This window comes from Pungitius pungitius, chromosome 19 (genome assembly GCF_949316345.1).
Source record: "Pungitius pungitius chromosome 19, fPunPun2.1, whole genome shotgun sequence".
NCBI classification, from domain to species: Eukaryota; Metazoa; Chordata; class Actinopteri; order Perciformes; family Gasterosteidae; genus Pungitius; species Pungitius pungitius.
The window spans coordinates 14,686,331-14,713,795 of record NC_084918.1 but is presented as its reverse complement, the minus strand read 5'-3'; the positions used below and the strand labels follow the sequence as shown (position 1 = coordinate 14,713,795).

General features: G+C 44.2%; 1 protein-coding gene across 8 annotated transcripts in view; it reads right to left on the bottom strand.

Annotated features, from left to right (window-relative positions):
• Positions 1–27,102, bottom strand: part of slc12a7b (solute carrier family 12 member 7b) — a 43,254-nt gene extending 16,152 nt beyond the window's left edge. For 4 of the 8 annotated variants that reach the window (XM_037455703.2, XM_037455704.2, XM_037455706.2 and 1 more), the window contains exons 1-4: positions 26,861–27,102; positions 3,809–3,903; positions 2,663–2,794; positions 1,576–1,722 (exon numbers count right to left, since the gene is read on the bottom strand). In XM_037455703.2, coding sequence (XP_037311600.2) covers positions 1,576–1,722; positions 2,663–2,794; positions 3,809–3,903; positions 26,861–27,071 — 585 coding nt within the window. In that variant the 5' untranslated portion in view covers positions 27,072–27,102. The other 4 variants (XM_037455705.2, XM_062559088.1, XM_037455709.2 and 1 more) reach the window with 4 other exon arrangements.
• Positions 27,103–27,465: the final 363 nt, after the last annotated feature.

Sequence of the window (27,465 nt, the reverse complement as noted above, 5' to 3'; positions counted from 1 at the left end):
CAAAGCCCCTGGAGGGTCAGGAGGCCAGTTCATAAACCACAATTACTGAAATGTATTGATAAAACCCATGGAAACCCAAATCATTGAACAAGGAAACTTATCTTTCATTTAAATTATTTAAAAAATATTATTTATGTGTTAATGTAGCCCTAATAACTAAATAGGCAGGGTGCAAGAATCCCAGATGTATCATACATTTCACTCTCATACCTACGGCATTGTCATTGTACATGTTGGTGTTTCTTTGATTTGATGATATTCAGGGCTGGGCCCAGAACTCTGCAGAGTGGCCCCAGGGGCCCTACACTGACTATTTAGTCCTTTGCATTCAAATAGAAATCTCATTTTTGTGCTGCATGTTAGCATGAGACTTGGTCTCATCTGAGCAAACCTGACTCCCTGAATCTCTTTTCTCTTCTTCATTACTAGGTATTGTTGCTACTAAGAAAGTGAAACCCTTCGCATTGGAGTTAATGTGAAAAGTAAAACAAGGATTTACTGAATCATGGGTGAAGATTAATAAAACAAGAAGGTGCACACAGTAAATCATGTTATTTTTAGACATTTAGAGTACACAACACCTGACCTATAAACAATTATCTGATGTGGAGCAGTCAGAGCAAAGTTAGATGCAGCCTGAGCAGAGAAAATGAACATTAATCTGTTTGACTAAGCTCTCATTATGTAACAGCAGTCGAGGGTCAAGCGCTCACTGTACTGCAGCTAGATTGGAATAAATGAAAATGGACTTCACATCTTTCCAGGAAAACTGTTTTTATATTTACAACCTGATATGCATTCACAGGTCTACAGACGCAGTGGAATGTGTGACATTTCTCATCATTCAGAGTACATCATCATAGTGGTAAATAAAAACTTAATATAGTTGATTTTCATTAAATTGGCTGCTTCTTTCAATTACTAGAGAATGAAAATACTTACCACTCCTGTAATTCTCATTCATTTGGAAATATTGTAAGTTATCAGGTGAAAAGTCTTGGACTGAGATACTGGCTGGTTTTATTTGGTACTTCTACTCCTGCTTCATCGGAATTAACCCATTGTCAGCCGCGGGTTTGCAAATATTTCCATTGTCTGTGTGTGTGTGTGCGTGTGTGTGTGCGCGTGTCGCCATGTTTCTGACACTCTGACACAGACGGAGGGATTACACGTCCCATTAGAGGCTGGGCGCGTATGGGAAATGGGGAGTCACAGTGGCTAAATATAGGAAGGATCAGTGACCACTAAGTCAACCTGCCTGTCACTCATTACTGCCGTTGGTTCAAAGTAGCGTGTGCAGCTCCCTGTCCCCCCCGGCACTGAAACATTCATGGAAACATTGTCCCCCGGGTGTGCTAATGCATGCGTAACACATCAAAGAGCTGGACGTGTAGATTAAGCATTGCACACGCTTACATAATCATGCATGTCATTGCTCTAATGGATTTAAATCCTTGATAAAGGACACTTAATATCTACGTCAATGAGTGGAGCCGCACGGGTTCAAACCCTCCTCTCCACTTTTTAAGATGTGTGTTAAGAAGCACGATAAGGATAGAGAGAGTTGAGACTCACACAGGAGCAGCACAAGAGGACGATAGCCAGGGACTCCAAGATGCCGGCAGTGCCTACGATCCAGGTGAGCCGCAGGAACAGGATGACCCCCAGAATGTTCTGGAGGCACGGCAGGTAGACGCCCATGAAGGTCCCCATCTGAGGGCTCTGTGGAGGGGTCGGGATGCAGGGCATGTGAAGTAAGCAGCGAAAAAGGAGACAACAAAAGAATAGAGCATATAAGAGCATGTCTAAAGAGGCAGTATATAAAGGAAGACATTTTACTATTAAATCAGCCCCCCCCCCCCCCCCGCTAAAATGAAATCCTGCGGAGTTGCAATGAAAAGGACTTTGGCGCTCCCTGTGGACAAAAGGGTGTGTTTCTGAGCACCAGAATTCCACTGATGTGAGGATGTGACATTCTGCTCATTGAGTCCTGGTTGTGCCGAGCCTTCCATCCCTCTAGCGCACATATAAATAAATAAATAAATAATCCTGGTGACCACTGCTCTTGGCTCTGATATTTATTGTTTATTTATTATTTATTTGTTGCTTCAGTGAGCAGAGCAGAGACAGTTTAAGGAGACACAGAGTAAACGTGTTCGCATCTCCACCAGCATGTGGCAGAATACGTGTATTTAAACCATAGATGTAATTACACTGAACTGTCCATGTTATTTTTGTAATCATTTTTGTTTTTTGTTATTTTTCTATATTTGTCACATATGTCGAACTCGCGGAGTGCGTAAGCAAACCGTGGGCCGGACCGCCAGCAGCCCCCGTCAGTGGCGCCGGCTCGGCAGCCCTGCTCTAGCGGGTCCAGCAGTACGCCCCCCCTCCCCCATTAGTAGGGGAAACACGGATTTCTCTGTCTAAAAGGCTTTGAAGTTAAGATCTTTTTCCCACAAAGGCGATTGTTTTATTCATTTTTTTCTGGTAATGTGCAAACCCAAACAATGGGGCTTGAAGAGCCCATTGCCCCTCCTCCCATTACGTAATGAGAGTTCAGTGAATTTCACAGAACAACAGTTTTGGGGTAATTGTGGAGGGCTTAACCGTAAGACTCGGGAGTGCTCACAAACCATCGCGTTGAGGCCCCATCTCTTACCTTGACCTCTTTCTTCTTGGGCCCCTCATCATTATCAGCCTCCTCATGCTCCTGGGCCCCCTGGGTGAGGTTAGTGTAGTTTGCCAGCTTGTTGAGGAGGGATGACACCATGGGATTTATTTCAATCTCCTCCTGCAAACAGGACAGAAATCACAAAACTTTTACAATATTCGATTAGGATTCCTTTATTCCCATGAGACAGGGAATTACAATATTTAACATCTATTTCCTTTACAACTGTATTGTTTGTATATCTTTTTATTTAGTGATTCAAAAGACCCCTCTAGGGTCAAGATGAATGGTGCAGTATTTGGTTAACTGCATCTCCTAATACCGTGTCTGATTGAGCTCCATACAAACAGAGGGTGGAAAACAATCAATTCTTTCCAAGCGCCAGTGACCACAGAGTCCAAAGGTCCAAATGGCAGAGCAAAGCAGCTGGGAAGAGTTCTTAATGGAGCGCACCAACATTGAAGGTGAGTAAACTCTTTGAATGACACATAGCTGCGCCAAGAAAAGATTCCCCCCCGGGTTTCTGTGCTAAACTCACTGCAGCTAAGCCAGATTTTTTTAAGCATAGAAATTGGGTTCTGATTTGAAAAAGCAGAAATAGTTCTGCCAGTGACTTTTGATGCATTTGCATTTCTATCCCACAAACAAATCACATTAGCATCTATTTGCTGGGCAAATGTTAAAGGCTATAATCTACCATCAAATAGAGAAGAAGATGAGTAGAGGTACACGGGAAACAAAATAAATCTGAGGCAATCTACCAAAATAAATAAATATAAAAGGTATCTATTTCCGATTTTGTGCAGGTATTAGTCATGTCAGGTTTCATGGAGCCTACAGACGAAGACAAGCGTTCACACATTACAGGCATAGAAGTTATCTAACAAGGGGATCTCTATTCGTGGACTATGACGCTGAAGCCTCTAGTTTGGTGATTTGGCCGTCATGGCCTGTTGCAACCAGTGACCCGGAAATGGACCCACGCAGAACAATAGGTGGCCTTTTGAAGACGCAGCTAAAACACCTGGGGCCCAGTGATTGGTCGGGGGAAAATTGTGGCTTGAGCAACGTGTAACATGCGACTTCAAGCCTCGATGATCGAAACCTGCATCCAGCGGAAGATGAAGCGGTTACCTCAAAAAGGGCCATGTTGGTGCCATCGTAGTTATTGCCTTTGTCGTTGTCTGTGTTGTTAATGAAGGGACTGTTCTCCTTTGGGACGCCATCACCTGTGGAAACACAGCACATTTATTTCTCATTATCATTATCAGCCCAGAAAGCACGTCAGATGGAAAAAGGTTATTTGTTTTTAAAAACATTATCATAGATATGAGGTCAGTCAGGCACTAGAACCAAATGTTGGATTTCAGGACAGTCATATCTGATAGTAACGGTCGATCTCTTATAGATGTACACCCAAGTGCTCATTATGATTGGAAAATAATTGACAAGTAGCTTCAACAATTTGCTCTATTTTCCAGCCCCCGCCCCGTGACCTCGTGGAAAACGGATATTTACATGTTAACGGTAACCTTTCCGCCTCCTGTCCTCTAAAACAACAACAGCAGGAGACCCACAGCAGGCGAGCCGCCTTCAGAGACAACATTCTAGAACCAAACTGTGAACAGCGGGCGGCTCTTTGCAGCCGGGGCCCGGCAACCGAGCAAATGTTTTGAAAGGACCCACAGGCGGCGTTGGAGGCCGAGATAGCCGACGTGCTACAGTCAAGTCCAAGTGTGAACAGGGAGGGGTCTTCTATGTGTTGGCTGAAAAGGACCTATGGGAGCACGTCTATTTCCTCCAGCATAGGAAAGATAGACACATCATTATGTTACTTTCAGAGTCACAAAATACATTCAGTGTGTTTTAAAAGTAAAAATAAAGTTATACTTGATTTAGTCTCACACCAGCTACACCGATCCCAACATGGGGCTACGAAGCAAACTAGTATAAGTGCTACATTTTCTACTAGCCAAGAACCGTAACTTAAGCTAGACTGAGGCTAGCCTGTTAGCTTTATTTTAGCTCAGGGCCATTGATTTCCACAACAGTGTGCCCACATTGTTCATCCATTGTCCACGCTGCAACCGTACAGAGATTGGCGGTCTGCAGGGTTCTCTTCATTCATCAGCGGATTTGAACTGTGAACTTTCAGTGGGGATTTCATGGGTCACTTTTACAGCTCGATCCAGCTGCTGGGGGAATAAGAGGCTTGCAGCATGGCTTAGCTCTCCGGTAATCACAGCGAAAGTCACTATGTCCTTGCACCGTGTAGCACTTTTAAAACGCAATCTGAGTAGGATCGCAGAACACGTGAGCCGACGGCACAGCGTTTCAATAAGCCGGGATGAAGGGGAATGAATTGGAAGATAATGACCATTGTACTTTGAGGATTCATCCAAGGGTGGGTCAACCGGTCGGCGGCCCGTTGGCTTGGTTGGGTTCTACACACCACATGCAGTCTTAAATGGGACCGGCTAAATCCTCTTTGATACCCGGAGACAAGCTAAAACCGGCAGCACTGTTTCCAAATCAGGGGAGATTCTTCCTGACCTGGAAGGAGGTTGACGTCAGTCAAGGAGAGAACACAATCTTTGCAAAAGGTCTGACTATACGGTTAAGAAAATACTTTGTGACACAATACTTGATATATATTTCAACGTTTGAATTTGCAGAAAAACAAAAAAACAATAGGATTATCTGGTGATACTGGAACTTTAGGTCGTAATTTATTTTTGCCAAATGATTAGAAATGACATGGTTACTATTACTTAAAATTGTCGGCAGGTTTAGAAGGGGACATTTTTATGAATGGGTTCAATTTTGCATTGACCATAAATGAAAGATACAGACAGCTTCTTGCTAATGCAATTAGTTTTGGGAACTAGCTACCTAACCATTGACCCACAAAATTACTGGTGTCATAATGCCAATTTTCACAATGAACACATTACATTTCATGTCATTTAGCTGAAGCTTTTATCCAAAGTGACATTGCATTATAACCCATGGCTTACATTTTGCCTGGGAAGCAGTTAGGGGTTAGGTGTCTTGCTCAGGGACACTTCGACATGGCACATGGGGCAGCTGGGATTTGAACTGCCAACTTTGCGGCTCCCAGCGCATCACACTACTCCATGCGCCACCATCGCAAAACAGAAAGACATTGAATTAAAATAAGGGACTCGGGAGGCAAAGACCTTCAAATGAAATGAAATGGGAGCCGGAATGTTGCACCTCTTTAAGCTAGATGACGCCTAAAACAGGCAGATGTGTAACAACACGTTCCGCCCCACCTCCAAGTCATTAAATCCTCTTGTGAACTTCACCATCCACGTCACCATCCCAAAGCAGGCAAAGGTGCCAAATACTGCACTTCCAGCAATAATGGTAGTAGATTACACACAAATGAAGAAGTACAGGGAGAAAGAATATGCATGTGTCCATATTATCATAAATGTTCGAGTGTACAAGTGAGTGTGCGTCGGTACATGCTGCTGAACAGTCCTGGGGGACATGGTCCACATCCAGCTGCAGTATCAGTGACAGATGTTCATGCCTCTGTGCACATCACACAAGTAACCATTTCTCCTGGAGAAATTCTCCCTGCTTCCTGGAAAACAACGTTTACTGGGGATACATGTGTCTAAAAAAGGCTCTGTAGGACCGACCTTTCAATGGAAAGCCTGGTTTGTCTTATTGGGCAAATAATAACGGAAGCATTTAGGGCCAGATGTGGCCTGCCACGTCATTTTATGTGACCCACGAGGGCTTAATTCACATATGTCAAACTCGCGGCCAAATACGGCCCGCTGCCGGAGTGTATACAGCTCGCCGGGGGACAGCCGCCCCCCCCCCCCCTCCGTCAACCGGTCGGACACTCACAGCGCGCCCCCCCGGTCAGCCGCACCGATGGCCCGCGTTTGGTCGAACTGGGCAGTATCTGGCCCGAACCTGAAATGAGTTTGACCCCCCTGATTTAGGGTATAATGAAGCTATGTGTGTTTCAGAAATTGGAGGATAAAAAGGTGCAGCATAGTTGTGATGGCACTGTGATGGTCATACGTTATCTAGGTCTTCTTAAAACTCTTAAATGACACTAAAACAATACTGCAACCATCTTACGGTTTGTAATTTCATAAACTATAATTCCTGAACTTTTGTAAAGCATGTTCTATTTGACATATCTACCTTGATAGCGAGCTGGAAAGTTTTTTTAAGTCACACGTGACCATATTCGCTATTATCTCAATAATTCACCAAAAAGGGCACATAGAACGCACTGAATCAAAGCCCCATCTTCCATTTAATGTGCTGTAGTGCACATGTGGGTCTGTGTGCCCTCTCCTTGACACTCCCTTTTTTCCTTTTTGCATGTACGTTATCACAGAAGCGTCCAAACACTGTTATTCATGAGTGTGGACAGTCCAGCTGACTCGGCAAACAACAAAACATTGTGTCTTTGAATCTAATCATAGCAGCAAGGTTCAAAAACTGAGAAATAGGGCTGTCACACTCATTTCAGGTTGGGGCCAGATACTGCCCACTTCAACCCAACGCGGGCCACTGACGGTCCGACCAGAAAATGGCTGACGGGGGCGGTGGCGCTGCCGACCCGACGGTTCGCCGACTGGCGGGGACGGCTGTCACCAGGCGTACGCACTCCGGCGACCGGGCCGCACTGGACGCAAAAGTGGTCTATAACAAAGATGTGAGAGGATGAAAAGTCTCCTGCACGGGCTGAATGAAGGTGTGCTCCGATTTGCAGGAGGCGAGCACGGTCCCTGAGCTATAGCGCACTAGGTAAGCCATATAAATGTGACCTTGCTAAAGGGCACAGAGGATTTTAATGGTCCACACAATGTAGTTAAATCCCTTGGTATACAACATTAATTTAAGTGCTTTTGTTAGATATATATATATATATATATATATATATATATATATATATATATATATATATATATATATATGAAAGAGCTTGCTACAAAAAGATGGCTCAGCTTTGGGTCAAGACAATGTTGTTGCCACGGCATTGTGGGGGAAATGGACGTTTAGAGTCTTGTCACTGGGAGCCTTTTAGTTGGAGGTCTTGTTTCCGACACACATGCCTCGGGCCACATCGCACATCCTTCACAAAACAATTAAAGAGGGATTTCTGACCCATGGAGCAAGTGTTTTCATTCCTTAAATTGACTTCACATACACCAGTGCCACTGACCAAAAGCAGTATTGTTGCAAGATGAGGCTTTTAAGAGGGCAGATGTTGTTTTAAACTTCTTGCTGTTGATTCATTGCTAAACTGCTCAACATCTAATCATTAAGGAACATCAGTCAGCGATGTTACGTAAGGGAGTGTGATTCACTGCAAGGGAGTTATTAATCAGAACAGCTGTCCATCCGTCGTATGGGAAAGCGGGCTTTTCCCTTAGCACAACCATGGCTTGGGCTAACGTCAGCCTCCATCAGCTCTCTGCTCACAGATTGGTAGAGCTTTACCTGCGAGGTCCAGGTACGCTGCGGATGTGCTAAACGGTGAGGACTCAGCCTTTCATCGCCAGTGTGGTGATAAATGACCATGCATCCTATTTATAGCCGCTAAGCTGTGAGCGCTGTGATGACGTTGTAAGCTGCCTAACGCTGCCGGAGTTAGCCCGTGGCTCATTGCACCGAAGGAGAAAAAAAGAAGAGGGTTAGCTTCCATGTTCCGTTATCTCAAGTAAAAAAAGTGCAAATGCACTTCATCGACATGCAGTTTAGACAGATTTAGTTAAACTGCTGAACGGAAACGGTACAAAGTTATTGTTCACTCCTATATTGTTCTACAACTTCTGACTCTGTGAGCCCTACACCGGCAGTGGAGCTATTTTGCTATTTTCTGAATTTCCCTCACTAAAACCATTTGCACTATATATATAGTACACAACAATATCTCCATTAAAGCAGCAGACTGAGAAACATAATACCAGACAATAAAAAAAAGCATGCGTTTGCCCACAAAAGCGCTTTAACCAAACATCCCCAAACTTAGGTTGCATAAAGTGATGCTTTTAATGAAAAACTTACCCTTCCGTCGAGAGCTTACCCTCTGCTCCATTCTGAGGAGCAGGGCTGAAAAAGGGGAGGGGGGGGGGGGTGTCCTAGTAGTGGTCCCTGGGGATCTTCAGTAAACAAGGGTCCAAAGTATAGATATATTGTTACCGAGGTGCACAAGTCAGGAATGCTGCTTGTGCTGTTTGGATCATGTGAAGGATCAGCTACTCCTGTGACAGCGCGTGGGTTTATGTGTGTGCATGTGTGCCTGTGACGGCGATGTCAGCGACATCAGCCATGCATCACAAAGCACCCTCATCCTCCCACCGGCCTGCACACCGCGCACACACACACACACACACACACACACACACACACCTCCCTAAGCTTCTGATCCCTGCTACACATGCACACAATCACAAAGAGGGAGGAGCAAAGAAAGCGAGGGAAGCAGTGGTGAAGCAGACAGACAGAGGCTGTTGAGGATGCAATGCTTTTTTTCCTTTGTGCGCTCTGAGGAAATGGAGCACACATTGGTGAAAGCAGCGCAGTGCATCATTTGAGTGGCTTTTAGTGCAGGTGCTGCCTCGTTGAGCAGTTGAATTTACCGCTTGACCCCCCCGGTGGTGACGGCTCATCGATTAGAAGCAACCCAGGGGAGCAGACCGGACCGCGGCTGAGAGCCTGCTGGTGGGGGCCCGTGCAGTCACAGGACCACAGCGCTACCCGACCAGCGCCATACAGGGTAGAATATAGTTATGTGTGGCCCCATAACCACCCATGAGGATTGAGCTGTGGAATACTTAACTGCTGATCAATTCATTAGTGAGTTTGATTTAGTGATGGTTCATGCGTATGTCTAAAATTTTTATTAATTTAATAGCATTGACATTTCCCCAGAGGCGAAGTTGAGATTTTCCATGGGGAACCAGTTAGGATTTTTGGAATTATAGTTTGATAAACACCCGCAAATAATAATTGTTGAGTCAATTACTCATTCCACAAGTCTTTTGTACAACAAAATAATTGTATTTGTAATCCAATGAATGAATGTTTGATGTAAAGTGTTATTAATATTTAGGATTTAAAAGTAATTATCATGGAAATGATCAAAGCTTTAACGCATTCAGGTAAATTCTGTCATTTGCCCACTATTGTTTTTGTTGATTAATTAATTATTTTTTTTATATAAATCAACAACAACTAAATATGAATAGAGAGCCAGTCATCCTAATCTGAGCGGGCCCGGTGCACGCTCCGGCCAATAAAGACTGTCCCAGCAGAAAATCGGCCCGCCTCAGAGGATGTGAATGCACTAATCCTGTAACCAGATTAGCCCAATCCTGAACTTTGTATAAAGCACAGCAACCACAGAGAGGCTCCGGGGAGGAGGAGGAGGAGGACGCCGCTGCATTTAAGGGACACAGTTTTCATTTTACTAGCAATTTGATGGTTTGTGATTTTATCGCAGCGAGGATATGTTTACGGTTTTGGACTGTGCTTGCGTAAAAATGTGGTTTCACTGTCATTTCACAGTGGAAATGGATTCACAAGGGAATGAAAACCAAGTACAGATTCATCTTTCATCATGGAGAGACTCCTAAAATATCTATCTCAATCTATACGTATCATTTTGGAGTTATGATTCAACATTTTGCCATAGCAAGCAAGCTTGTTTATTGGGGTTATTTAAATTTTAGGAAAACTACCACAGTATAAAAAAACACCATCATCTGAATGAATTCTTTTAATTGGAAAAAAGATTTTGAGAATTAAGTGTTTCATCTATATTTTCTTACACTCATCTTTAATAGCACCTGATGGTCTTCAATGGTCAAATGGTCCTACAGAGTGCAGGCAACCGTTGAGTTGTTTAACAAATACAGCAACATAGTTCACAGGGTACAGGTAAGTACCATGAAAACAAAGAGTAAGATAGTAAAGTAAACCGGTCTCATCATTTGCGGAAGATTTTTCTTTTTTTTTTAAAGACAATGCCGTAAAAGTGAGGTCCAAAACCTCCAATAAGAATAAATGGATGTGTAACACCTAAACTGGTGTAATGCTGCATGGTGTACCGGTACTAGAAAGGTATCGCGTACCCTTAGGTTGACAACGGTACCGTTTTGAATATTTTTAGTACCGGTACTTTATTAAAAAAGCAGCAACCAGAGCGCACATAGTGTTTCAAAAAAACAATGCCCACTGGTTTATCTCAATCATCAAATAATACAATAAAGGGGAGAAATTGGCCTTAAATTATGTGTCCATCTTTAATGTACCCAACCCACATTGCTTTAGGCTTTTTTCCACCTCAAACACATCTGTAAAATGATGTAATTCATACTTATGGAATAACGATGTGGTCATATACGGACAATAGGCCTACATAGCCGTGTATAATCAAAGCTAGGATTTTACCATCGTGCTGTGGGCTAATACTAATATGAATGACATTTGTTAAGTGTTCAAAAAGCTGGGCAGGAACTAGCTGGTAAAAAGGGAACCTTACAGATGTTTTATTTATTACTATCATAGATAAAAGTATCTTATTTGTGGTATCATATCGAAAGTATCGGTTATCGTAATATTTTGGCAGGTATAGTATCAAAGTCATACTTTTGGTATCGTGACAACCCTAACTGGCACCTAATGGTTGATTACACATTAATAGCATTGACCAAGCACTTGTGGAAATTAACACTGCTAATTGCTGTTGGCGACTACATCTGAGGCTGGGGACTTTTTAGGGCCATTCAAATGATGCCAGACTTAAAGCAGATATACTTTAATCGGAGCAAGACACCCAACCCCTAATTGCTCCCCAGGCAAAATGTAACGCATGGGTTAAAATGCAGTGCAAGTTGCTTTGGATAAAAGCTAAATGACATGTAATGCATCTCCAACTCAGCCTTCACATTCCATTCTGTTGTTAAACTCAACCATTGCTGCTACCGAGGCTGAAGTATCACAGCGTGCGCTCTCCGCCGGTTGGCCGAGGCGCTGAAAACGTCACGTTTGCAAAGTGTACATACACTAAGGCCTCAGTGTGTACACAGCTGATTTAACCACCGGGTGCATCCGATCCCAAAAACCAGTGCAGGAGTCAAAAGTTCACCTTGCTTATACAGTGAAAACCATATGAACCCTCGGGGGGCCTCCCACAGCGAAGGAACAGAGGAAGAGAGAAAAGAACAAATAGACGCGTGCTCATTGGTTGAGGGCTTATCAGAGACACCACATTGAGAGCACGGAGATCCGTCAGCAAGAAGGGGGACACGACGACATCCAATAACTGGATTGTGGAAACCTTTCAGACTGTTCAATACGTTTTCAGTGTTACACTGGAATGTATCCGGTAGATGAGGAAAGACTTCATAAAGGGCTTCCTCCACTGGCAGGCACAGGATGACAAAGTTGTTTTATAGCACATTTTAAAGTAATGATGGCAGATGGGACGGTGATGGAAATAACCGTTACGTAGAACAAGAATTGTATGCAGGTTAACAGTGGGGCATTATGGAGAACAAACGAATACACAACTAAAGTAGACATGTGAAAGATGAGTGTGTGCATTTGTGGTTCCTCTGTGTCGGCCAATAGAAGAGTGTCTCTACTTGTGTGTCCTTATCTATGCCAGCGGCCACATGTGTTCACGCTAGTTTAGCAGCTTTAGGGACCTCCCATGCCGAGTGCCAAGGCTTAACAGAATAGTTTGCACAAATGTTGTATTTATATTCTGGGCTGGCTTTGCTGAATCAAATAATCTGGGGCTAATGGCTGATGTCATGTCTTAGATGGTGGCTCACTCACTACATTCCTAGAGAAGCGATCTGCTCTCCTACAAGCGTTCAGTGTTCACTCAGACAGCACAGGCCCATCAGCACACTCCACCACAGATTGATTGAATTTATTCGCATTCAGTACGCTACAAAGGCCTTCGTGGTGGATTTTAATGGATGCTATTGCTGACATTACAGTGCTGTAGGCACCAGTAAGGCCTCATGCTTCCCATACAGCTTTGCAAATCATATAATTGGGAGATCTAATGGAATGTTTCCATGGCCTGCATTTATGGTGCAACTACACTGGAGTCCCTGTGCTTTCTCCTCTTACAGGTTTCTGTGGATGGTGTTTCTATCTGGACCCCGGTCCTTCCTCCTTCCATAGTCCACCTGCTGCTAATAACATAACTAGCGGTCAAATCATTATTGCCGTAAACATTACTATTTGTATTCGGATTGCTACCTACTATATCCACTGCTGTGCTACGAGTGTGAGCGCAGAGGTCCTGCTCCCCCCTCTGCAGAACCCAGAGCTTTGACCCTTTTCCCAGACTAGAGACATTAAAGAAACAATGAAATGTCTCACAAGTTAAACGCGATGTCACGAGAGGCCCTTCAGCCACGACACAAGCTGTGCTCTTTAGAAGCGATGGGAACATGGGGGCCGCCCTGCTGAGCCAACAGGAAGCGAGCCAGCCAGGTAATCAATAGCAGCGACGGCGCCCTACACGCTCAGGAGCCAACAGATTTCGTGGTATCAAGGACCCTCCCCAGTAAAAAAAAAGAAAAAAGCAGCAGCTTCACTAACATCGGGAGCGTTGGAGTTAAAATCGGCACTCTGTGACCTCTGAGTGAAATTGTTAACGGCTGGATTCTGCTGGGCAGAAGCCAGAGAGAACTGAGAATCTCCGACGTGACATTAAATTCCATTCCAGGAACACGGTACTTCAGAAGGGTTCTGATGACAGGGGCCAAGTGAAGCCAGCTGTTCACAAACCTTTCACTGACTGTCTGTGAATACGGGGTACCTGTCGGGCTTTGCACATCATTCGGACCCTGGAAACGTCACGGCATTGTGGAACGGTTCTGTTCTCCTGTTGCACACTTGAGTTCAGTGGGGTCTTCAGAGGGGCGTGTCAATGCTAATCAACACGGAGAGATGTTGGCGCATCTGTGACTACAGCCCAAATCCGGGGCGAAGAAGTGGGAACTTAGTCACACCAAGCTCTGTGGAGTGGCGTGTGAGGGAAATTCCTATCACACGCATTGTGTGGAAAAGGAGCAGGCCTTACCCTGAAATTCACACCGTCCACCCACATAGGAAACAGCATTCCGTGATCCGTGGCCAAGTTGCCCGTGTGCACTGGATGCTGGAAGCAAACATCTGGAACTTTCCGAGCCGACGTAGCACCTGACTGCCCGAACGTATAAAATGGAATCTCACCCGCAGCCTCCTCGTCCTCCTCCTTCAGCACATTGTCGTCCTCCACATCCTCCTCCTGACGGCACTTCTTTGCCTTTCTGGCGCCGTCCTTCACTGGGACCACGGTGAAGCTGGTGGGCATTTTCTCAAAACCTGTGCTTCCCCTCTATTTCTCCTGTTTGCCACACTCTTATCTCTTTCTGCTCCCTCCTCCCCCCTCAGTTCTGTTGTTGCTCCTCCTCCCCTCCGTCTCTCTTGCTCTCTCCGTCCAACAGCGGTCACATTGCTTCTTCCCAGTCGTTAGTTGTTTTTTCCACGGGTGTACTTTACTCTCCCGCCTTGCTGAGTTTTTACCGTCCATGGCTGGGATTCTGCTGTACATCCGTGTGACCTTGATTAACCCCCCACCCCACACGCAAACACAGACGCGCGCACACACACAGAACAACTGTCCAAATAAGGAAGAGTGCGCCCCACCCAATGGGGGAAGTACCCACAAACACATGACATGCGTTTGTGCTCATGCGTGCACATATGGCTCCCTTTCTCCCCATGAATGTGTTTCCGTCTCGCCTCCTACAAAAGCCAGCCTTTTGTTTCAAGAGAGGAAGTCCAGGGCTGCTCCCACTGAGGGAAGCTTAAGAGTGCTTACAAATGACATTATATACACACACACACACACACACACACATTTCTTCACTTCCTATGCAGTGTTATTTGACCCCGATGTGCACACAAGTGGACAGGGTCGATTTAAAGGCGTATGCTTGGCGCCTAAACGCACGCCGCTCTGAGGGGTTAGCAGACATGCATGTAGTTCTGCTTTAGACCATCAGAATGAGTACATATGGCAACTTCCCCCGTTTTCTCTTCACAACGAGGGTGCAGCGTGGAAAAAGCAGACTAAGCCCGACAATTTGATCTTGGATTTAAAATGTCTCCATTTAAGAATGAAGGGGGAAGGTTGAGTGAAGGGTGTGAGGTGTCACCCTGGCTGACCAACGCCCCTCTGTGTATTGTATAATGTTAAACCCTACTTGATGATGAGGGAAAAAGCCGCTGAGCAGCTCTTTAACAATGCTACATCCCCAGGACCTCGTCTGGCTGCTATTTAATCCACCTGTAAACCATACACTTATCTCCAGGGGGAACATTTTAGCGCTGGCTTTAAGGGACTGATCTGAAATCTGTACGTCATTACATAAGACAAACATTAGGAAATCTATTTAGCACAACACAGCACAAATCTATTTAGCACAACACATGTCTTGTCACATGCTGTACAAGGTCAGTCTGTAAAGCATCATGCACTCCAGGAGATATTTCAGAGATGCTCAGTCTGGACCTGCTGCAGAGAAGGCGGTTCAAGTTTCAGACAGGCATCCTGACTCCGCTAAGTGGATGTGTTTGTAAATGTGAGACTGGCTCTATGCTGCAGGAGGATGTACAGTCATGTGACTGAGCAAGACTACTAATGTGTGTTTGGTACCCCCAAGTGTGGGAAGGATTCTCGGCTGATCGCCGTGGCGACGGAGCGTGAAGATGCTGTGACGTATATACAGCATCTCTGCATCACTTCCCAGCCCTTCATACACAAGAAAAAAAGCTGACGACGGCTTTAATCCAAGAGGGCAACAGGGCAGTTACCAATCTAATCTGTGAAAAACTAGACTGAAATGAATCCCTCCATTAGTGTAACCAGGGGTAATGTGTGTGTGCACGGTGAAAGTAGGACATTAATCAATACTATGATCCAAGTATTCAATACCGCCACTAAAAGGTAAGAAAGACAGGTCTCATACACCACCTGCTCTGTGAATGAGAGCCAATGTACCTAGCATCTGCTGATTGAGGGTCCAGCCAGTCAGAAGGACCATCTGTGAGGGACTTTCTGACATTCCACAGTGAAGACTGAACTAGTTAAACTGCAAAAAGATGCGAATCAACATCTCACAGCAAGAGCAGAGTGAAAAAAACAGGAACAAAAGGGGTATACATGCCAATTGCTAAAATAATTAGAGCAAATGAAAGGAAGTTATCATACCCATCATAGGATCAGCTGATCACCACATGGCACTGAACAGGATGAAATATGGCGTGGATTCAACACACAGTGATAAATGCATCTGACCGGATAATCTCCTCCAATGGCTCACATTTCTGATCCCTAAAATAGATGTACTCATTGATCGTAGGGAGAGAAGCTGGAAGTAGATTGCATTTGTCATAAGCATAGCTTGCACACAAATCCATCCCAAGATTTTGATGGATGTGATCTGAAAGTACGTCATGATCACAATGGAAACCGATAAGGGACTGAACCACTTTTGTTCCATACAACCAATTAGTATTGCAAAGGGGCAGAAGTTTCTGGAAAATCTTCCATGGGAAGTTAAGCTCAGGAATGTGGACCTTTCTGTTTTTTTTGCACAAGCATGTAACAGGGAACTTAAATGTAGTTGAGAACAAAACTTTACACTACTTGGGAACATTGTCTGCCAGAAACATAAAACTGTGTTCTTTTTGAACGCCTTTGTCATTACCAAGTTTGATCAGTTTACAGTAGGCTAACTTTGTTTTTACGGCAGTGAGAGTAGGATCTATGTATGTCCACTAGGGGTGTCAACATATATTCTATATTGGAATATACACTCACCGGCCACTTTATTAGGTACCCCATGCTAGTAACGGGTTGGACCCCCTTTTGCCTTCAGAACTGCCTCAATTCTTCGTGGCATAGATTCAACAAGGTGCTGGAAGCATTCCTCAGGGAGTTTGGTCCATATTGACATGATGGCATCACACAGTTGCCGCAGATTTGTCGGCTGCACATCCATGATGCGAATCTCCCGTTCCACCACATCCCAAAGATGCTCTATTGGATTGAGATCTGGTGATTGTGGAGGCCATTTGAGTACAGCGAACTCATTGTCATGTTCAAGAAACCAGTCTGAGATGATTCCAGCTTTATGACATGGCGCATTATCCTGCTGAAAGTAGCCATCAGAAGTTGGGTACATTGTGGTCATAAAGGGATGGACATGGTCAGCAACAATACTCAGGTAGGCTGTGGCGTTGCAACGATGCTCAATTGGTACCAAGGGGCCCAAAGAGTGCCAAGAAAATATTCCCCACACCATGACACCACCACCACCAGCCTGAACCGTTGATACAAGGCAGGATGGATCCATGCTTTCATGTTGTAGACGCCAAATTCTGACCCTACCATCCGAATGTCGCAGCAGAAATCGAGACTCATCAGACCAGGCAACGTTTTTCCAATCTTCTATTGTCCAATTTCGATGAGCTTGTGCAAATTGTAGCCTCAGTTTCCTGTTCTTAGCTGAAAGGAGTGGCACCCGGTGTGGTCTTCTGCTGCTGTAGCCCATCTGCCTCAAAGTTCCACGTACTGTGCGTTCAGAGATGCTCTTATGCCCACCTTGGTTGTAACGGGTGGTTATTTGAGTCACTGTTGCCCTTCTATCAGCTCGAACCAGTCTGGCCATTCTCCTCTGACCTCTGGCATCAACAAGGCATTTCCGCCCACAGAACTGCCGCTCACTGGATGTTTTTTCTTTTTCGGACCATTCTCTGTAAACCCTAGAGATGGTTGTGCGTGAAAATCCCAGTAGATTAGCAGTTTCTGAAATACTCAGACCAGCCCTTCTGGCACCAACAATCATGCCACGTTCAAAGTCACTCAAATCACCTTTCTTCCCCATACTGATGCTCGGTTTGAACTGCAGGAGATTGTCTTGACAATGTCTACATGCCTAAATGCACTGAGTTGCCGCCATGTGATTGGCTGCTTAGAAATTAAGTGTTAACGAGCAGTTGGACAGGTGTACCTAATAAAGTGGCCGGTGAGTGTATATTCGACTGCTTTGTGGGGGGGTGCGCTACTGTACTGACTTTATATTGCATTAATAAAATAGACCAGCTACGACAGCTTCATGCACTGGTTTGATCATTTGCCGTTTCATCCAAGGAAAAGTTCCATGTTTACCACATCACAGCTCACTGAGCGTTCAATGTTGGTTCTATACTCTTAAACTTCAATTAACGTTAAGATCACTGAATGAAGCCCGTCATATTTGGGACAAGAATTGCGACATTAAGTTGCTTGCACAAAATGTGTTCAAACATCACTTTTGCGCAATTTTGACAGCCCTAAATTCCACACACACAAGAACCATTAGTTTTTTCCCAAACCATTCATTAGGGGGGACGCCCCCCCAAGAGTTTTTTACATTTATAATTATGATATTGAACGTTAAGGTTTTTGTTTTTCAATGGAAAAATAAAGTTCTAACAAATGGATCAAGTCAAAAATGACATTTTTTAAATTTGTGTTCGAAATAATTTTCATGCGCGTCATATAAGACAGGGTACAGTTAAATTACCCCCAAATTTCCACTACTCACACGGTCTGACAGCAGCAGGGCAGTAACTAAACCTCAGTGTGACACATTCCTGCAACTGATGCACCAATCACACTGGGAGCCTACGACGCCCTCTGGAGGAGGCTCAAGGAAGGTCGGTTCTCCGGTCCCAATCATACTGACTTTGGAAAACACAATAAGTAATAATAGATTTAAAAGGAAATCATGGTGTCACCCCTACATTGTGTCATGTGCAATTGGCTCAGAACATTTGTCACATAGCATCTTCCTTCCCTCTATCACTTCCTCCAGCACTGCAGGAAACGCAGCAGAAAACGCCTTCATATACTTTACTGAAATCCACCATCAGCTGCCACCGGAGGAATGGACCTTATACAAGTTACCGTTACTACTTGTGGTTTTGAGGAGACAAGATAAAATATTCAAAGTTTGCCACCTTTATGCAGCAGAAAGCTGAAGATTAATAGTGATGCTGTGTTGCCACTAGGGTTTTATTTCAAGTTGGAAACTTTCCACGTGAATATACAGGAATTAACTGGAATACACTGCAAATGTTGGGATAATTTAACTGTATTTGCCTTGTCATGAGGAGACATGCAGGCAAACATTTTTACACTTTTAAAAAATGTCATTTTTGACATGAGTACATCTTTATTTTTCCATTGAACAACAAAAAACATGAACATTGAATAAAAAAAATGTATATTCCCTATGATCACCCCCCCCCCCCCCCCGAACCTCAATAAAGTATTAGTGCTTTTCCCTGAATCCTTTCAGGTCTAAACGCTTTCTGTACAGTAGCCATCCCCATCTCCCACTCATGTTAGCTCAACATTCAGCCTTTCTCCAACGATGAGCTGTCAGTTTGTTAATGACTAGCAGCTTGTTTGTCTTATCAATAATATATTTACCCCAGTAATATCATCAACACTTACCTAAGTCGATGTAGTCCTTGTGCTCAAATGCAGTAGTGTGGCCTCAAAAGCCCTGCCGTAGGGCGATAAGTTGCCCAAGTTACCCTTTCTGATGGACCCTGAAAGCCGTGAATAATTGAGGTGATGGTATACTTTTGTATGGACATACATACATCCTACTCTCACTGCTGTAACTTGGTAAACTTGGTATTGAAAGGAACATGGCTTCAGTTTACCAAGTAATCAAAATGCTCTGCAATGACAAAGACGCTCAAAAACAACAGAAGGTTTCATGTTTCCTAGTTGCCACTGACAACTCACTGATGTTGCCAGTAGAGAGGATTCAAATAAATAAACAACCTGCTTCTTAGAGTTGAGATGTTGACACCTCTAGTCTGCAAGGAAACAAAGTCTAGGATGAAACCGTCAGTGTGTGAGGACAGCCACACCAGACCTTCTCAGGTAACGGCACGTTTGCCCGCCAGTCAACCATGAAGCATTTTTTGACACGCCAGGCTCAAGTGACACTTGTCTTTTATGGTGCGTCTGGTCATCATTTAGGCTTTCACGTTTCTTGGAGAATGCTGACTCATGGGATTTAAGGTTGTAATGCTGACATTACGATAACAACCCCATTTATGCCTTTTTCCCGCTGATATTCAGGCTGCGTGTGACAGTGGGAGGGGCTAAGAAGTTAATCCCTTTTCATTCGGGCCCGAACATGATACTCACATACAACCCCATACATATTTCGGGTTAGGGTTAGAGGCACAGAGAAAAAAGCTCATATGACATCTCACGTGGAATTCGCCCCCAAAAATGTAGGAGACTCCACATGCAGCTTAATTCAGCTGCAGGCCCCTGGGCTTGCAAAAGTAGAAGGGAACATGAATGCAGAGTAATCTCACTAAATCAGGACAATCTGATACAGTCTGCAAGAGAACTACGACTTCAGAGAAGATTGATTTTCCAGCAAGACATGAGCCCAAGTATCAAGCAGAAGCTTAATAGAAATGGTTCAAAGACAATAGGAGGGTTCTGGGGTGGCAAGTCAAAGCCCGTATATCAATCCAATGGATAATTTGGGGTGCAACCTGACGCAGTTCCACAGAACATTCACAGAACATTTGGTTTCAATTTGTCCTGCAACACAATTTATTGCAACAGCAGAGGCAATAGGCCAAATATTGGAGAAGCTCCTGGAGGGGAAACATGTGCAGTGGTTTTTCACACGGTGTCTGTTCCCTGTCCATTGCGGCAGCTCTCGGCCCAGGGTTTCCCTTAACATAATATTGGGGCGGGGGGTGGGCGCATCAACCTTCCATCCGGAGTAAGGATAGGATGTCAGGTTGATTACAGTTCCCATACACAGTAAGTGCCTCGAATTCATATTATTTAGTCCAATCCTATTGGAGATCCTTCAGTCTGCTTTTTTAAAAAATTGTTTTTCAAGAAATTAGATCGCATTTCTGTGCGCTAATGTTGATTAGTGGGCAAATTTGATGCATGTGACCCCACAAGACAATCAAGTCTGGCATAGTTTGGTCAGGTGTTGGCAGTATGTCCCAATAAACAGTAAACTAAACTAGTGTATGAGAGACAAATGGAAAGAGGTCTTGTAGCATTGGCTTTGTGTAACGCCGTCTTGAGACAAAGTAGACAAATATATTACAAGGAGATGCAGACAGCTGGAACAGCTTTTTAACATATAAAAAAAAAAACTGATGAAATTTGATGTTATTTTCCATTTTTGATACGGCTTTTCTTATTTTAAAATGAGATATTGTTTTCAAACTAAATTTCTGTTGGTAAAAGGAAAAACGTAGTAGGGGCTCCCCTCATCTCTGATAATGATCTAAACATATATTATAAGTACATATATTACATAAGTGTATTATTGCGAGTAGTCTGCAATTGTATACTGTAAAAAAAAAAAAAACACTTGAAAAATATGTCAAGAGGGACGAGTGGCAGGCTGTGAGAAAAGAGAAATGTGTCCATGCATACCTTCAAATAAGGAATCAGTTAAAGTCTATTTGTATTTTGAGTTGTTACACCCTTTCTCGTGTTCTTTCCATCAAGAACAAATTCCTCTATTCATCTGTATGCTGATGACACCATCATATATTCAGCTGGTCCCTCACTCCACTCTTCAACAAAGCCTCACTTTCAGTCTTTTTTCAACCTCCACCAGGGGGGTGTTGCACAAAAGTAGAATAAAGAAATCGGGGCTAAGTGATAAAGCTCCGCTTGACTTAGTGTGACCTGCTCATCGCGGCTTAATCGGTTGCACGTTTGCCGAGTCGCGCTGAGAAGGAGGCGCTGAGTCGATCCAGGAGCACAGATCTGGGATAAGTGCACGTCCGAAAGATCTAAATATCTTTCTACAATTAATGTTCACAAACATGACTGGACAGCAAAGATCCTGGCAACAAGTCAAGATAAAATATAAAACCACTTTGCAGGCTGGTAGGTGCCTTAACAGAGGATGTTGCATGTGTACGGACTGTGGAAATCCTCTGTGGTGTAACACATTCTTCTGTGGGAAGGTATGAAATAGTGCCTTTATTTACAGTTTGGGCATCTCCCACGGCATGTAATGCCGCTTGCAAAAAAGCGCAGTGCCACACAGACCATCTGTGGGATGGTGAGAGCAGGCCGAGCGCTGTGCGGTGCTGAATTTTGGGACCCAGCAGTCGGTGCAAATAACGGATTCCAACTCACCGGGAACAGCTAACGGGTCTGATCTGTCCCCAAACAGCCTCTCACGTCTGAAAACACGTCTTAATAGCAGCGCCTTTTCATCCAACACGTGGTTCAGAAGTGGACATCATGGTGCAGGAAGAAACACCGGTCACCCTCATCACAATTTAGTCAGTTTACAATTGTTCACTCCCCACTGCGCAGTTTGGCCCACCAGCACCCCCCCCCCCCCCTCGCTTCTATTTTTTACAAAGAACTTCCAGTAATCCCATGTGTTTGTCATACTGTATTGTGTCTGTGCTATTTGCGTCACTGTGCCTGCCTCTTGGCCAAGTCATCCTTGTAAATGAGAATTGGTTCTCAATGGAAATTACCTGGTTAAATAAAGGCCAAATAAAATAAGAAAAGGAAGTTAAACATTGCATTACAATAAGTATACTGTAGTTGAAGAAAAGATTGTTTCTCTGCATTAGGCCGAACTGGGTTGGCTCACCCAAAAGAGGAGGCGGGTTCTCGGAAAAATCTTTTTGTCTGCCCAGAGGAACAGACTATTTACTCCCGAGCATCGCGTGTAAATAAATAACGAGCGCCTGGAACAAACATCCCACGCTGCAGCCTCGGCCCAGGGAGGCCACGCGGGAAGTAGACGGGGGGGGGGGGGGGGGGGGGGGGTGCATGCCGGGGCCCAGTTGGTGTCCGTGTGCCAACCCGTTCCAAAAAAAGCAGAGGGCAGCAAATGATAGCCCAGAGTGCATTCCTTTTTAAAAGTGTGTGTGCGTACGTCATGCTGCACGGCATGCTGCACGTCATGCACGAACCCGTTCATACTGCAGGCGCCATCTCTCTCATGCATCTGGAACCAGAGATTAGTAGAACACCAAGTCCAACATACACACACACACACACACACACACACACTAGGGTTGTCACGATACCAAAATTATGACTTCGATACTATACCTGCCAAAATATTACAATACTTGATACTTTCGATACGATACCACAAATAATATACTGGAACATTTATCCATGATAGTAATAAATGTCTCGCACTAAAAAACTATCCGCGCTGGTTCATCTCCAACAAGATATCTCGTTAGCGATGTTAGCAAGCTGCTTATAACACGCTTGGACATTGATGCTGGTATTAAGTGCTTTAGCGTCGGCTTCTTTGTGATGTTATTGCTACAGAGCTGAGATACGACCAGCGTCACAGATGCGCCATTAAACATCGGCGAGGTTGGAGATGAACCAGCGTGCATTGTTTTTTTTGGCGTGGGACATTGGATGTGAGACGTGAGTGTGTGTAAACCTGCAAAAGCGTGTTTGTCACACGGGGAAACCCTGAGAGATGGCAGCCTGTAGCTGTGTTAGCTTGACAACAACTTTCCTATCAGTCAAACATCAGCAAGTTCAACACAAGACCAAGCAGACGTCCTCTTTTTGAGACCAAATAAATGCATAAAATAATAACTACTTTGGGTACAAAGTATTTCCAGATCTCACTTCTGGCATCTTTTCTTTCAACAAGCCGAGGACGGTCGGCAGCAGCTCCTGCACATGAGGACACGTCTCCCTGAGATGACTCTGTGAGTGACAGCTGCCTGTTGCATGTGAGAGCTGGTAGCCCCGCCCACCCAGTCAATGCGTGCAGGCACCCGGACAGGGAGCGGAACACTATGTGCGCTCTGGTTGCTGCTTTTTTCAATAAAGTACCGGTACTAAAAATATTCAAAACGGTACCGTTGTCAACGTAAGGGTACGCGATACCTTTCTAGTACCGGTACACCATGCAGCATTTACACACACTAAAAATGTGTAAACAGCCTGGCATGCACACAACACACAGCGTAGGATAATGTGATCGGGACAATGCATTGCCAAAGGGCCTCAGCTGCAAAGGGCTGTAGTACAAAAATCAACTTTAATGAATTTAAAAACACACCATTCATGAGACGATTCCCAGGACGGACAACAACGTGGTAGTGGCCAGCCAATCACAAGTTAGTCCCGCCCTAAAGCACTCTCAAAGGACTATAGTTTACTAAAAGTACATCATGCGGCATCGACTTGATACTAAAGATTGACCATAAATTGTGTTGCAGACTCTTAAAATTCACCACCTTTGGGGACCCTTATTCCTTTTGAACAGTCTGCTTAATCCCACATTAAACCAAATGTAATCTCAGTCATCCTACATATTTTACACAAGCATCATCTGTTTTAGGTTCTTCATGTAGTCCCATTATATAAACCGTCTCTAAAACATGACTACAGGGCATTCTACAATATACGTTAAGCCCTTCTCATGCGTTCATTTGACTTCCCCTTCTCTCCTCTGCTTCACACAGAAAAAAAGGAACAAGCACAGAGGCACCATCATTCAGACAACGCCATCTTCTTCTCTTTAAGATCCACTTCCTCTTTACGGCTCGTTACTTAATACCTCCATTAAGCAATCTCAAGCAAGACTAAAACAATTTTCCTGTTGAGCTAACCCTGAAAACAATTTACTATCGATCCAATAAAACCCCCAGCATGCTTTGCATCAGTGACCTAGGAATGTGAAGGAAAACTGGTTTCAGATAAACTAAATGTGAATAGTTTAATGTGTGGGCAAAAAGTGGATGAAGCAAATTGAAGATAAAACAGCACAGTAAGATTTAAAAAAACAATGCGTGCTGGACCAAACTTCCTTTAGCTGCAGAAAAGTTTCCTTTGGTTAATGGGTACCTTCAGAGAAAATCAGCAGCATAAAACTCCAAAGTAAGGTCTTTAAGGAGCTTAATTACTCAGCGGAGTAAAAAAAGAAAGGCCGAACCTTGTCAGATGAAGTTAACGGTTTGGAGGTTTTTTTGCAACTGAATTAAAAAAAAGAAGAAGAGCTTAACAATTTGAAGTTAAAAATTAATCTGGTTTTCAAAGTAAACCTTGTTGATATAACCTGACCTAGGAGCTGGTGCCTCTGGAAGCATCCATTATCTAAACTTCTTCTATAGTCATTATCTGCCAGGGTTAACCAATTCATCACAGAGGAATTAGGCAGATAATGGGAAATAGTAGGGCTCAACCGGTTCAAACGGAATACCAGTATAAGATATCCTTGCGGTATGAAATTCTCACACACCGTTAATACCGTACATTTATAAAAATTTACCCCGTCGAACTGCATGCTGGGTACAGCTCACAACAAGAAGTAACTCTGTTGCTACATAAAAAAACGGAAAAAAACGATACGGAAGAAACAGCCAGGGACCACAGATGCACCAACACAACTTGCCCAAGAGAGGAGTTGTGTCTGTTTGGAGGGTTTATGGTTTCAAACATAACTTACTTTAGATCAGAAAACAATCATTTATTGCAAATTCAGTCGCGCCTCTGGTGGCAACACTAGCAGCCAAAACAAGATAATGAGCGAACACGCCAACAAGCTAACTCGCCGGGCCCGATGTGAGCAAGTTGGCCAGCGAGCAGGGGACAGCTGTTCGGGTAGAGGTCGTTTTCGGGGTCAATGAATTAATGTGTTTACTTGAAAAAGCACTGCCGTGATATTACCGGGATGCCGTCACAATGTTTCTTAATACCGTGATATGGATTTTTGGCCATACCGTGCAGCCCTAGGAAATAGCTTGCATGTCTGTAATCAGTCATGTTTTGATTGTGGTTCATGTCTTCTTTGTAAAACCTAATCTGATTCCGGATGAATTTGGCAAACTGTCTGTGTACTATGAAGAAGGAAATCCATTGTTCTCCTACTTTTCTGAGGCACAAGTTTCTGTCCTCTAAATGAAGCCACTGATGAGAACTTTTTCAGTGCCTCCACCCATGAGCGATAGATTACCTTGAACAAGAGCAGTGGTTGAATTAGTTGCCCTTTTCATTCTTTTAACGCTAAGAAGTGGTCTACTTTATACATCAAATATACCACATCATGACTATTTCGTCTACCATCCTGTAAACATTGCTTAAGAAATGTAGCACATTAGTACTATGTCATTTCAGGACTCTCTTAATCACCATCAGTAGATGTAGTTTGGCCAGGGACTAACTTAATCAATCAATACTCAACGAGATTATACGCACACAAACACTCACACACACACACAGTACTTACCCGCCGTGCCAGGCAATTATTCTATCAGCTTCCACCCCTCAACCTGTTGCCATAGAAGCAACTTGTTTGTGAGCAACGGGTTGAACATCAAGACTGCAGCATAACTGTTGTTCATGGTGAGAGGGGACGGAGTGTGTTGCATGTGTGCACACCAGGGCCGGGTCTAGACAGTAGATTTAGTTTGAGGGGGCACAACATTTATTTGAGGGGGCCAGGCCCCCTCTTGCCCCTGCCTAGACCCGGCCCTGTTTACAGACTAAAACTCTCATGCTAATTTGTGATTTTGGACCATACAAAATACAATTATTTGAATTAAATGAACACGTTTTTGTCATCACTTTTAACTTAAAACTTTATTTTTCCTGAATGTATGTTATTTTTATTGATGTATGGTGCTTTTACCCAAGAAACGTGTCGTTATATTTAAATACAAATGAATCAAAGAATGTGCTCGTTTGTCCTTGTAGTCGTCTTCGTACAATAACCATATTTCAACGTGATTTTTAAATATCGGTCGTAAACTTACGAATTTCTTTATAAACATCTAAAAAAAAAGTAATCGCAGCAGAAAGAGGACGAAACATTTCCGTATTAAAAATCACGGAGAAATGTGGTCTAAACGCAGAACCAATTTACAACGTATTTTCAACGTCGGCCATAGACGCCTTTTAAACGTCTTTTGGACCGAGAAAGGCGAGCTGGGTAACGTAAGGTTAGATAAAACACGCCAGACAAGTGAAAAGCGGCGGCTAATTAATCCTCTGGTGGATCAATGAGATACGACGCGGGGCACCGGGAGGTTGTCACTCACCATACTTGTTTGGCTCCCGGTTGTACTTCAGGATAGGCACCGGGACGTTGGGGTCCTCCGGCTGCTCGGACACGGAGGGCTCGCCCGCCTCTTTGGCTTCGCTGCCGACGGACACCGGCGCCGGGTCGGCACGGAGCGCGTCCGAGGGCTGCCCCGCGCCGGCGACCCCGACACCTTTTTCCACCGGGACCACCACAAATCTTTCGCCCATGTCCCTTTCCCCTCGTCGTACTTTAACTGGAGGGGGGGGGGGGGGGGGGGGGAAACACACGCAGTCCTGCTTGTTGTGAGGTTCACGCTCGGTACTAGCAAAAAAAACACACACACGCACACACACACGCGCGCGCGCTCACGGGCTGATCCGAGGATTGATTACAGTAGAGACGTCCTCGCCCTTCGCCTTCTCTCATTGGTTCAGCGGGCAAAGACGCGCAGTCCATCACTCCAAGCAAGCAAATCACAGTGCTTGATTCTAAACAGTTTTTTTTACATTTTTTATATATTAAATAATAATTCATTATTTTCTTTTATTGTCCAGCAAAGTATTTGCCCCGGACATCTAATATGTTTACTCGTTAAACCAGTACATATGCATTATCTCTTTT